This window comes from Lepidochelys olivacea, assembly GCF_965140295.1.
Source record: "Lepidochelys olivacea isolate rLepOli2 genome assembly, chromosome: 3".
In the NCBI taxonomy this organism is placed as follows: Eukaryota; Metazoa; Chordata; order Testudines; family Cheloniidae; genus Lepidochelys; species Lepidochelys olivacea.
In genome coordinates this window covers 42,927,400-42,940,845 of record NC_140413.1, presented here as the reverse complement: position 1 = coordinate 42,940,845, position 13,446 = coordinate 42,927,400, and the positions used below count along the sequence as shown (strand labels likewise).

At 41.8% G+C, this 13,446-nt stretch overlaps 1 protein-coding gene across 1 annotated transcript in view; it reads left to right on the top strand.

Moving 5' to 3' along the window:
- The window catches only part of CSMD1 (CUB and Sushi multiple domains 1), a 2,028,540-nt gene that overhangs the window by 1,540,610 nt on the left and 474,484 nt on the right, over window positions 1–13,446 (top strand). The window contains exons 20-21 of the mRNA XM_084623138.1: window positions 6,062–6,277; window positions 12,781–12,969. Coding sequence (XP_084479264.1) covers window positions 6,062–6,277; window positions 12,781–12,969 — 405 coding nt within the window. The remainder of the gene's footprint in view (window positions 1–6,061; window positions 6,278–12,780; window positions 12,970–13,446) is intronic.

The following is a 13,446-nucleotide window of genomic DNA, read 5'->3' as shown; positions in this document are numbered from 1 at the left end:
CACACCCTTTCCTGCTTGTACACAAGGTCCTGATGAAGGTCAGAAGAGAGGGAGCATCAATTATCTGAATCACACCAGTGTGGCCACGCCAGCACAGTTTCACCATGTTTCTAGACCTGTTGGTGGATACACTGATAACCCTGCCCCTAGTCCAGAACTTGAACATGCAGGACCACGGCTGCCTCCAGCATCCCAATCTAGAGTCTCTCCACCTCACGGCATGGAAACTACGTGGCTAAATCCCTTGGAGCGCGCATGCTCAGACCCTGTTAGAGAAGTTCTCCTTGGCAGCAGGAAACCAGCCACTAGGGCCACTTATTTGGCTAAGTGGAAGAGATTCTCTATTTGGTCATTACAAAAGGACATTCCATCTTTACAGTCATCAATTCCCTTTATCCTGGACTATTTACTACACCTGAAACAGCAAAGTCTGTCAGTGTCATCAATAAAGGTGCAACTGGCCGCTCTCTCAGCTTTCCATCCCAGTTCAACCAGTCACTTGTTTTTTGCTAACCCCCTGGTTGGCCACTTGCTCAAAGGATTAGTTAGACTGTACCCACAAGTAAGACAGCCAGTCCCTGCATGGGATCTCAGCCTCATACTCTCAAGACTGATGGGGCCTCCCTTCAAGCCCCTAGTGACATACTCTCTTCTCTGCCTTTCCTGGAAAGCAGCGTTCTTGTTGACTATAACTTCAGCCATGAGGGTGTTTGAGCTTAAGGCCTTGACTTCTGAGCACCCATATACTGTCTTCTATAAGGACAAGGTGCAGTTGTGGCCACACCCACATTTTCTCCCAAAGGTAGTGCTGCAATTCCACGTGAGCCCAGATCTATTTTTTCCAGTGTTCTTTCCTAAGGCACACACTAGCAACAGGGAGTGAATGCTCCACTCCCTGGATGTCAGGTGAGTGTTAACATTTTACATTGAAAGAACAAAGCTGTTTCGGAAATCAACACAACTCTTCATTGCGATTGCGGAGCCGATGAAGGGGCTTCCAGTTTTGTCCCAAATAATCTGTTCATGGATCACGGCCTGTATAAAGGCATGCTACAACCTACCAAAGATACCTACCCCCACACTGATGGCACACTCCGCAAGGGTGCAGGCATCCTCGGCGGTATTCCTGTTGTAAGTCCCCATTCAAGACATCTTCAGAGCAATGATGTGGTCATCAATCCACACATTTACATCATAGTACACCATTACGCAACAGGCCAGAGACGATGCAGCATTTGGCAGAGTGGTGCTGCAGTCTGTGACCGGCTGATCTCTGACCCCTCCTTCTAGGACACGGGTGAGCAAACTTTTTTTGGCCCGGGGGCCACATCGGGGTTGCAAAACTGTATGGAGGGCCAGGTAGGGAAGGCTGTGCCTCCCCAGACAGCCTGGCCTCTGCCCCCTATCTGACCCTGCCCACTTCCTGCCCCCTGACTGCCCCCCTCAGAACCCCTGACCCATCCAACCCCCCACCCCGCTCCTTGTCCCCTGATCACCCCCGCCCCTAACTGCTCCCCCCAGGACCCCACCCCCATCCAACCCCCCTGCTCCCTGTCCCCTAATTGCCCTGACCCCTATCCACCCCCCCCACCCCACGACAGGCCCACTGGGACTCCCACGCCTATCCAACCGCCCCTGTTCCCCATCCCCTAACCACCCCCCCAAACCTCCACCCTATCCAACTGCCCCCTGTCCCCTGACTGCCCCCAGGACCCCCTGCCACTTATCCAATCCCCTGGCCCCCTTACCATCCCGCTCAGAGCTGCATGTCTGGCAGCCGCGCCGCCTGGCCAGAGCCAGACACACTGCCGCATTGCCCTGCAGGAGCGTGAAGCACCGCCACCCAGAATGCTGCCCATGCAGCAGCATAGCTGCAAGGGAGGGAGGACAGCAGGGTAGGGGCCGGGGGCTAGCCTCTCTGGCCAGGAGCTCAAGGGGCAGGCAGGATGGTCCCATGGGCCGGATGTGGCCCGCGGGCCGTAGTTTGCCCACCTCTTTTCTAGAAGATGCTTGGGAGTCACCTACTTGGAATTGACATGTGCAAGCACTTGAAGAAAAAACAGTTACCTACTTTCTCGTAACTGTTCTTTGAGATGTGTTGCTCCTGTCCATTCCAAGACTCACCCACCTGCCCCTCTGCTGGAGTATCCAGCAAGAAGGAACTGAAGAAGCAGTGAGTATATAGGGACTTATATTCACCGCCATGAAGATGCAACCCCAGAGAGCTCCACAGCCAACCCGATAGTTACTGCTAGGGGGAAAACCCTCCAACAACTGTCTATGTGGCACGCACACACCTACTTGGAATGGACACAAGCAACACATCTCAAAGAACAACAGTTAAAGGAATGTAGGTAACCGTTTTTTAGCTTGACATCACTCTTCAGGCAACATAATGGAAACACTGATATAGAATTCAATTGATACATATATTCCTATCCTTTAATTCTTTAATGTCTGTCAACAGGATTTTATAGTAAATAGGTATTTTTAAGCAAACCTGATTTCTTTCTTTGAGATTACAAGTTTGGTTGATGAAAGCAACTGCATTGATATACTAAGGTTTTGTAAGGCATTCTACTTAGTACTGCATGATATTTCAATTAAAATATTAGCACTTTACAATATCAATAAAGCATACATAAAATGTTTCTATTATTGGCTAACTGAGAGATCTCAAAAAGTGGTTGTCAATGGGGAACTGTCATCAAATGTTTAGTGGGGTTCTACAGGGATCAGTACTAGGCCAGACACTATTCCACATTTTCATCAATGATCTGGAAATAAATATAAAATCACAGCTGATAAAATTTCTGGATGACACAAAGATTTGTGGTGTGGAAAATAATTGGAAAGCAGGACAGTCGTACAGAGCCATCTTGATTGCTTTGTAAGCTGGGCCCATTCAAACAGCATTTTTTTCTAATACAGCCCAATGAAAAGTTAAACATCCAGGTACAAGGAATGTAGGCTGTATCTACAGAATAGGGGACTGTATCCTGGAAAGCAGTCACTCTGAAAAGGATTTAGGGGGGATTTAGTAGACAGGCAACTCAACATGAACTTCTAGTGTGATGCTGGGGGAAAAAAGGGCTAATGCAATCTTTGGGATAAACAGGGAGTAGGAGCTCGGAGGTGATTTTACCTTTGTATATGGCATTGTTGAGACCAGTCCTGGAAGACCAAGTCCAGTTCTGGTGTCCATATTTTTAAAAGGATGCTGTAAAATTGGAGCAGGTGCAGAAAAGAGCCACAAAAATTATTCAAGGAGAAAATGTCTTACAGTGACAGACTTGATCTCAGCTGTGTAGCCTATCAAGAGAAGACTGAGAGGTGACTTCTTAGTAGAGCTATTCAGAACCTTTTTGTCAAACTATCCTGTTTTGTCAAAGCTGTATCAGTTTCCACAAATCTTTTGTTGTGAGGAGAAGGGGAAAGAAAGAGAAGCAGACACAGAAATGTTGACTCTTTCTCTATAACCCTGGGGTTAGGGTGCTGGTTTGTGATGTAGAAAACCCAAGTTTAAATTATTAAAAAGAGCATTTTTTAATTGGCATAAAAATAAATGCATTGGTTGCTATTTAAATAAATAAATACCAAACCAGTAAGGCCATAAACTGTTGGGGAGCGGGTTTGTGCTAATTCACATTAGTCTTCAACTGAATGACAACTCTTCTAGGTGAATTATAGACACTTTTATCAATAAGAGGCCACCCTTGGAGATAATTCCATAATTGAATATTTGAACTAACCTGTTAAAGTTGATATCATTTCAGAGTAGCTTTCTGATTTTATTTCCCTCATACTGAGCAGCAGAAAGGATTTTTTGTGTTTCAAACTAATTCAAGACTATAAATTTTGCAAACATTTGTAAAACACTGGAGTGGGGAGATAATTGTCCCAACAGTAGTACAGACTCTGCAGTAAAATTTTTTTAAAGTGGATAGACTATGATCATAACACAATGTCAGCAATTGACTCTTTAGGCCAGAAATGGAAAGACTGACTTCAATAATGAAATATTTTTATTTCTAGGTAATGGGGGGATATCTGGGTAGTCTAGTAAATTGGAAGTTGGCCTCACATAGTGCTAATGACAGCCTTACTGTAAAGAGAAGAGACATCAGTCCCTAACCATTACAGTAATTATTCCAAAAAGGCACTCTTTCAGCATTTCCTTTTCCCTTCCCTCCCTCCACAAAACCTAACAAATTGCATCCAGGGAGTTGAGAGGATGATCACTGTAGGCAAGCACCTTGGGCTTAAGTATAGATTTAAGGATAAAGGGCTATTAGGGAAATGAATACCCTTTTGGTATGTGTAGTGGTAGGAATGCCAGTGTTAGAGATCTTGATTCAGATTTCATGGAGCCACTAAACCAGTAAGGGTTTCAGAATGACCAAGTACAGAACATTCGTTTAGCATTTGACAACCTTGAAAATCCTTAAATCAACCGACCCGCCTGAACGGATTGATCGTATTTATGGATATCCTTTGGACATAGAGCATATGGGTGCGCTCATCAGACATGCACTCAGATACCGGTATTCAACCGTATTGTATTCATGCAGTTACACATGAGTACCCTGTGTACATGAAATAATAATGCTTTGTACACCCTATGTATATGGCTTCCGCTTTTCGAAATGTTGTACATAAATTAACAATTAATTCTTACAATTTTCCTGTGAGGTAAGTAATATTATTATTTCTGTTATACAAACGGGGAAAATGAATATCCCAGGGAAGTTGTGTGGGTTGCCCACAAAAACAAGCAAGCTAGTGGCAGAACTTGAATTAATATCAGTTCATAGCTCCCGTCTAGTGCTCTGCCAACTAGACCACAAGCTCTTTTCCCAAATACAGCAATACCCACCAACTGCACCCACACATATATAGTCTATAGTTTTCTAGCATGTGCATTTCTGAAATATTACTTGTTTTTCTATTGTATATAGGCTTTCTGAAAATCTGCCTTTAAACATGTCGTTAAAGGTTTTTCCTTCCATATTTCTTGAAGGTTTTCAGTCTGTATCACCTGTGTGTAAAGTGAATAACCGCATCTCACCTGAAGCAGGAGGGACATTGACTGGGTTTGCTAGAGGAGGGGTAGCAATGCTTTATGGGTTGAGGGGGGCAAATGTATCAGAAGCTGCTGCAAAAGGGTGGGTGGCGGTCAGCCTGGTGACACTGACTCATCCCCTGAGAATGTAAGTGTGGAAGGTTTTAAAAGGGTCAAGCATGGGCATTAAAAGCCCTTTCTCAATGCAACACCCTCTCTCCCTCCTCTCGGGGTGCTAATATCAGGTTGGGTTCGGACCTGATATGGATATTGCACTGGTCTCTCCTTTTTAGGGGGGCTGAGAAGGTGTCAGGGAGGACCTGTTATAGTGAGGAGAAAATGGGGTTAAGTTATTTTTCCCCATTTTTTCCCTCACTACTATAATGGCTTCAGTGGAGTGGGGTTTTTTTTCGCCTTCCCCAGAGCAGATGTCAGGGAGGACATGTTATAGTGAGGAGAAAATGGGGTTAAGTTATATGTTGCAACTCATTTTGTAAGCGTGGGGTAGATGTCAAGTGCAGTTACTCCATAGGGAAGGCATCCAGTGACCAGATAAATGGCCTGGTGAAGGACTTAAAAAGGAGGTGCTGGTTAAAGGAACAGAATGGGGGGAAGGTTTGGGGGCTCCTATGATTGGTACCCTTTCTTATAGCCCACGTGAACCATCCTAAGAGGGGAGGGTGTATGGTAAGGTCCAAGCCATGGGTTGGTTGGGGAACCTGGATGGAAAATGAAGGGGGGCTGGTGGAAGCCACAAGCATATATTTGAATGAACATGGAGTTGCCTTTACTGTACACTTCTATCTGCTGGGTAGTCCCAGACATCTAATAATAAAGTTGTGGCCTCATTAAATCCATGTCAAGTATATCTTGTCCTTCTTTTGGTATAGCCAGACAAAGAAAACTAGCTCAGCCGCAGCAGCAAATAACTACCCTACATTCCAATTCTCTACCTTAACTTTTAACACTCCCTCATCTTTTTTTTTCTTCTTCTTCCAGGAGTACAGTTGGTCTTTCACACCTTTCACCTTGAGAGTTCTCATGACTATTTGCTCATCACTGAAGATGGCAGCTTCACAGAACCAGTGGCCAGATTAACTGGCTCAGTGTTACCCGCTACAATTAAAGCTGGCCTCTTTGGAAACTTCACTGCACAGCTTCGATTTATATCTGACTTTTCAATCTCCTATGAAGGTTTCAATGTAACATTTTCAGGTAAAGAATTCAGGACTAACAAATGGTTTGAAAATATCTTCAATCGTTTTTCATTTTAGTCAGAACAAATGTTACTAAATAGCAATAAAAAGAAGTTGTTTCAGGTGCTTATAAATCCTGGTTTCCAAAATAGGAGAGAGAACAACAATGAATAAATTACCTCAAAATTAGCAAGTGTAAAGAAGGCTAACAGACTCAGAGGGGGAGATGACTTCACTGGTGAAGAGGAGGCTGTTTGAGATGTGACCTGCTCCAGTGAACACCTAGGGCTACAGGAGTAAGGATGAACTCTCTCTTGGCCAGACAATTAAAACTGGTGAGAAACGGAGAGAAAGGGTGCAGCTGAGGGAGAGAACCATCACTGGCAGAGGTGTAAAGCAGGGGATAAATGTGTGAGCAATAAACGGAAGAAAGTATGTCAGAAAGGTAACAGCAACAGGTGGGAGTAATGGAGCAGACCCTCATGCCAAAAATGGTCTGGGATTGGTATCCATGTATTATGTAAAAATAAAAAAGAATGTTTGAATTATCAGGCTTTAATGTATCTAGAAGTTCTGGTAATTATATCAACTAATATTTGAGTGGAATTTAAACCCCATAAGTCACAGTTGCTTATATTTACTCTGTATTGATGTAACAAGAGTGCACAGATGGAACGGATAAATTCTTCAATATTTTTCGGTGCCAATTCCCACTTCTGGGATGTATAAACCCGTAGAGCTGCATGATGTTTACCCCTCTAGAAAGCAGTGCTTGTTTAATCTGCTAGTTCTCCCTTCTTGGATCTGAATATTTAGTGACAGGGGAGCTACTGCCCCAAATATTCTTGATTATTTTTCAAATGTAGCAAGCTGACCAGCTAGAGATTATGCCTTTCCTTCTCTGATTTACAACAGAGTCATATGTACCTTGCTGTTTTCAAATAAAATATAGTGACTGGATTTCTTGTTCAAAAGACTTGTTGGTTACAGCAGCAGCAATAGCTTTACTTGTCAGGTGACTGATTTCACCCATTGCAGATACTCTGCGTTAATCAAGTGAGAGGTTAGCGGTGGTAAGATGTTGTAATGTGTATCGAACTATTTACGTGATCGATCAATCTATTTTTAAATAATTCACAAAAGGAACTTGAAGATAAATACACAAAATAAGGTTCTTGGGTAATGGTTTTATGAAATCTCAAGTTTTTCTCACTCACAAAAAGGGCTCACATCTTCTCTTCAGCCAATACACCAGAATTAGATAGGTAGCAATAATATCATAAATATGCATTTTAGAGGACAAACGACGGAGTTTAAGAATACTATTTCCTCACTTTCAGGCAAGTAAAATGTACTTCTGCAAAGTGAGAATTGTTTACTGAAAAGAGAACAGTTCGAACTGAATGAGCTGAGACAGCAGTTTTCTCCAGCATCACTAAAAACTGAACTGACAGAGGTGATGGAAGTCTAGAACACAAATAGAAAATGATGTATTAAGCATGCAAAGCAATCACTTTTGCAGTTTTGATCTGCCACATGTGAGCTGTTTTGCTGTATTCTACTTTCAAAAGCATTTTTTTCTTTGACTACAAAGTGACTGTACTGCTAAGTTTATTTTTCAGTTCCTCTCTAGGGGAAAAAATTTCCTGGAGGGGTTATTTTGACTTCCCATTGAACTTAACTTTTAAAAATTGCAATTTCAGTATGCAGTAAGTAAGTATGCAGGTTGCAGAGATAAATTAATATGTGCAATATAAATGACTAGTAAAACTGGAAATATGAATGTTTTATGTACACTGTTGCACATGCAAATAGGCAAAATGTACAAGCAAAATATCATCTGATCTTTATAACAATCAGGAAATAGATTTTGTTTATGCTGCAAAATATCACTCTTGCTAATTATGACTATATATTTCTCCCTTATTTGCATCTTCATTGGTGCTGTCCAGTCATAGGCACCGACTTCCCCTCTGTCCGGTGCGTGCTTGACCCTTGCCCCTGGCCCCACCTCTTCCCATCCCTGCCCCACCCTCGCCCTAGCCCCATTCCACCCCTTCCCCAAAGTCTCCACCCCACCCTGCCTTTTCTCATCCCAGCCACACCCCCTTCGAGCCTCATTCCACCCCCTTTCCCCCAAGTCCCCGCCCCTTCCCCACCTGTTCTCCGTTTCCTCCCATGAGTGTTCTGGGTCCCCGCTCCTTCCCCTCCCTCCCAGAAAGTCCTAAGCGCTGCCAAACAGCTGTTAGGCGGTGGGGTGGAGGGGCTGGGGGGGGGGCAGTACGCTCAGGAGGGAGAAGGAGGCGAGGAGTGGGGAGCTTGGCTGCCGGTGGATGTGGTGCATCCACTAATTTTTCCCTGGAGTCGGTGCCTATGTGTCCAATTGGCATGTAAATCTATTCTTTCCCCCTGGAAAACAATAAGTATTTAAGGCGATATCCCCATTGTTATTTGGTAGCATCTTTCACCCACTGTGCAATGACAATGAACAGATGCATTCCCAAGGTGGGAGAAAGTGGAGGATTAAGCTACGTCAACACTAGCACTTTTGTCGGTAAAACTTTTGTCTGTCAGGGCTATGAAAAAACACCCCCCCCCAACAAAAGTTTCACTGACAAAAGCATCAGTGTGGACAGCGTTATGTCGTTGGGAGATGCTCTCCTGCTGACGTAGCTACTGCCGCTCGTTATGGGTAGTTTAATTATGCTGGCAGGAGAGCTCTCTACTGCTGGTACAGAGCAGCTACATGAGAGACCTTACACTGGCACAGCTGCAGTGGTGCAGCTGTGCCGCTGTAAGGTCCATAGTGTAGACATAGCCTTTGGCCTAAAGTCTCTTCTTTTTCTCTGTAAATCTATCAGTCCTCAGTTAGGAGCTAGGTGGGGACACAATTCAAAAACAACACCAAAAAATAAAAGAATACAGAAGTTCTCTTCCTTGAGTAATTTAAAATTGAGCATGGCAAAACAAGAACTGTCATCTCAAAGAACTGTGTTTCAAACACATTAAATTAATGACACAAAATAGAGTTCATGGAACATCTATGACACATGCATCACAAACTGACTGAGTTGAGTGGTTTATTTCTTTCACTCTTATTCTGATCACAGAGGAGACAAATAAAATACACAGAATAATGGGAGGACTAGAGAAAGTTAGTTAAGTACCCCTATTTACCTTTTCCTGGAATACAAGAATAAGGGAACACCCAATTAATTAAAAGAAAGGAAATTTAAAACTAAAAATTCTTAAATTACATAACACTAATTCACTTGTAGAACTCATTGCTATGAGGCATTATTGAGAAAAATAAGTAGATTTCAGAATAGGATTAAGTCATTTATATAAATAGAAAGCATTTGACTGGTAGTTACATTGGCTAGGATAAAAATGTACATGGAATATTAACCACCATTCTTCACAATTTAAGTAATATATTAACTTGGGGTGGGGGGGATAGTGGTGGTTGAGCATGGGGGGGTGTTACATCACCCCTGACCTAGAGGAGCTGATCCAGAAGTCTCCCAAACATTAAATGCTGACCAGTCACAGGGATAGCACAGCAGACTAGATAGAAGATTGTCTGAGCCATGTAGTAATTTATGTGTTCACTTGTTCTCCATTGTTCCTGTTACCCATTTTTTGTTAGCAAAGTGGTGAGCAACTCTAGCCCTGTCCGTGCAATGTGCATAAGTACACACAACACTGAAGTTGAGGGGACTAGACAAATGGTTAAAGCATGTTCTTAAGTGCTTTGTTGAATTGGGGCTAGAGAGCTCAGCACTTCATAGATTAAGCCCTTAAACTGTAAGTTTTTCAGCCAGATGCTAGGCTGTTGCCACTCTCCTCTGCACTACCAGCAAAAATGGATCCTGAAGCTAGCATAGCTGGCCACAGAATGTTTTCCCTAGTATAGGGGAATTATAGGACACTTTTTAGTTCCTAAACTTACATTGGGTGACAAGTCTGGTGTACTTCTGACCCAGGATCACAGAAGCCCAAAATATGGCTTAAGGGCACCTTATCAATTGCAGCCCTCCAATACAAACTATAGTGTGGATTCTTTGTCCGTAGCAGTATATCTGAGATATCGTCTTTTTTTTGCATGTTAAATATCGTATTTATATAGTGACATAAATATGCACAGTAATACACTCTAAAGAATATCCCTAATAGATGAACTAAGTGGTCTAATAGATGTTTTCTGTTTCTAATTTCAATTATTCTATTACTCATACTGTGGTATCTGCCACCAAAACAAAAGGCACATAGGTGGAAACCTACCTCTCTTTCTACTTAGGCAGAAATATTAATTGTGTTGTACTGTAGTAACAACATTTATTCTTTAAATCACTTTTTAACACTTTACCAATATTAAGAAAAATAAGTAATTAAGGATTGTTTATTTCCCAAATGTACACTTTAAAAACATTTTATCAGGGAAGAAAGGTAAAGGAAGAAAAAATAACTTTGTCTGTATTCCTAATGTCAGGTTGTAACAGAAAGCCTCAGAGGACCAGGTGGCCTAGTGGGTTACACATCTAGTATCCAACTTCAACTCCCAGCATGAAGGTCTTTCAATCCAATTCCTCACCAGTGTATGGGCTTAGCTACACTTTGGGTTTTCAGCATCCTTGTCCTCTTCTTACCAGAAGGAGAATGGGGTGGGAATGAGGCTTGTGCCCTTACTGCAGCAGGGGAAGTTTGTAAGGGAGGCCACCCCCCTGGACTCCACCAGACTTCGACCCAGGGCCCTTTGAGAGCCAATCAATGTCCAACACCTTGGAGTGTCCTCAGAGTTACCTCTGCAGGTCACTTCCAAACATCTGTCTCTCCCTATGGCTCCAGGTCCAATACAAGATAAAAGAAAAAGAAAAGACAACTAAACCTTCAGCTCCAATCAGACTCAGTAGGCAGTCCTATTGCTCACAGAGATGCTTCTTTGGAACCCTTGTTTGGGAGCCCTCAGAATAGGTCTGAGCTGGGTTGCTCCTGTTTAAGCTTCCTCTTCAGCTGGAACATTCTTTGCTGGTTTGGTAGGGTAGGGCTACCTGGTCGCAGTGTTGTCCTTTAACCTATTTGGACCCAGTGTGGGGTATTTACACCCCATCACACAGGTGTGGATGCCGTGTTGCTAAATTTTTTACTCAGTGCAACTGCATGCAATTAAAACATCAAAGTTTTTGGATTTATGTAGATTGATTTGATATCCATTTTATATTTACTTAAACTTTTACTCAAGTTATAATTTGAATTCACAACTCTATCTAGGACTAAGAATGCTATCTATTCTTATCTAAATAAGACCTATTTGTTATTAACTGGTTAGACACTGAGAAGGTATAGTCATCATATTACAATTTGTTAGGTATGATTTACATTTTTCATGTTATACTTTTTTTCTTTAAGGTCTGTTTTGTTGTATGTATATTATCTCAGTTGACAGGGTTTTATATTTGTGATTGTCTTTTCAACTTTGTAGAAATGTAATTAAAAGGAAGTTAAAAAAAACACTAAAGAAAATGTGTTCAGAGTTTATTTCAAAACCCAGTCTATCTCCTCAGTAATTGGATTTGTAGGACTGAAAGAACAAAGTATAGTTCTTTCAAAATAAATCCTAATTTTTTACAAGTGCAAATTAAATAACTAAGAACTATATACTCTCCTTGATCTGTGATCACAATTCCCTTTGACAACAATGAAAGTTTTAGTGCAGTACATGGTTCTGTGTGGGCCTGTGCAGTTAACAGCTAGTTATGCTGAAAGAGCAATTATATACTTACAGAGGCCTATCCAGTAGCCTGATTTTACTTTCCCTTACACCAGTTTTACACTATTGTAGTTCCACTGTTTTGCATGAAATTATTCCCGATTTACAGTGTAGGTGACAGGAGAATCAGACCCCAGGCATTTTTTTTTATTTAGGTGTACAATAGTTTCTGATTAAGTGACAGCATTCATGATTTTCAAGAGCATTCAAGGGCAGTTGTTCACCTGATTAGGAGTGCCGTTCCACTCTTTGTGCATGAAACTCAGGCACATCTTTGGAAAATGTGGTGATGCATCTCTACATCAATTTGATCTTTCATTAGATTTTAGTAAGCTCTTTCCATTTTACTATTGGTTTGCAAACTATGAAGTTCATCCCTAGTGTTTGGTAGTTCAACTGAATTGCACGATAATGAGTTATCTACAAGAGATACAAACAAATTGTAATGAACCTCTCGTGGTTTGAAGGTGATTAAAGTCTCTGAAGTTAAGAAAATCAGTGTAACTAGGTATCTACATATCCCACCCACATTGCTGTACATCAGACCGTAAAGAAAAGAAAAGGAGCAGGCTGGAAGAATCAAGCAATATTTTGAGTGAAGCCACTGTTAAATAGACTTGGATTATGAACATCTGTAGAAAATATGCTTTCCAAGTATTTTATACCAAAGCTGTAATTTTCATTTGTTCTCAATTATTTTTAAGGTATGGGATTTTCCTGTTTATTTATATATTCTGTTTTTTTGTCAGCAGAATATAATCTGGAACCATGTGATGATCCTGGCGTTCCTGCCTTCAGTAGAAGAATCGGTTTTTACTTTGGTGTTGGAGACTCCTTAAGCTTTTCTTGCTTTCCTGGCTATCGCTTGGAAGGTGCTAATAAACTTGCCTGCCTGGGTGGTGGCCGTCGTGTATGGAGTGCACCTCTGCCAAGGTGTGTGGGTAGGTGGTCACATGCTTTCATTTCATTCATCAAATCGTTGATAGCACATGGCAGATGTCAGAATAGTGGGCAGAGAAAAAAGCTCTAGAAGTAAATGGACAGATCTCCAAGCTTTATGTACTCATAGGTCAGTCAGAGCTACAATTTTTAGTACTTCATGACCATTGTAGTTAAAGGAGAAAAATAGAAAACAAGCACTTAAGGATGTTTTAAATTAACATTGGGTTTTGGAATAATTATATTTATCAATTAAAATTGTAATACTATAAATCCCAAAGGAATAGTGAGATAAAATGCAAAACAGGTTTCAAAACTCAAGTTTGAACAAGGAATGTATGATTCCTGAACAAAGAATTCATTGTGAGAATTGGCAATGGAATACAACTGGAACCGTAGTTGTACTGGGCCAGGTCCTGCCTTTGTAAAGGGATCACTCAGGTGTCAGTGAAGGCAGAATTTGATCAATTATCTTTCAG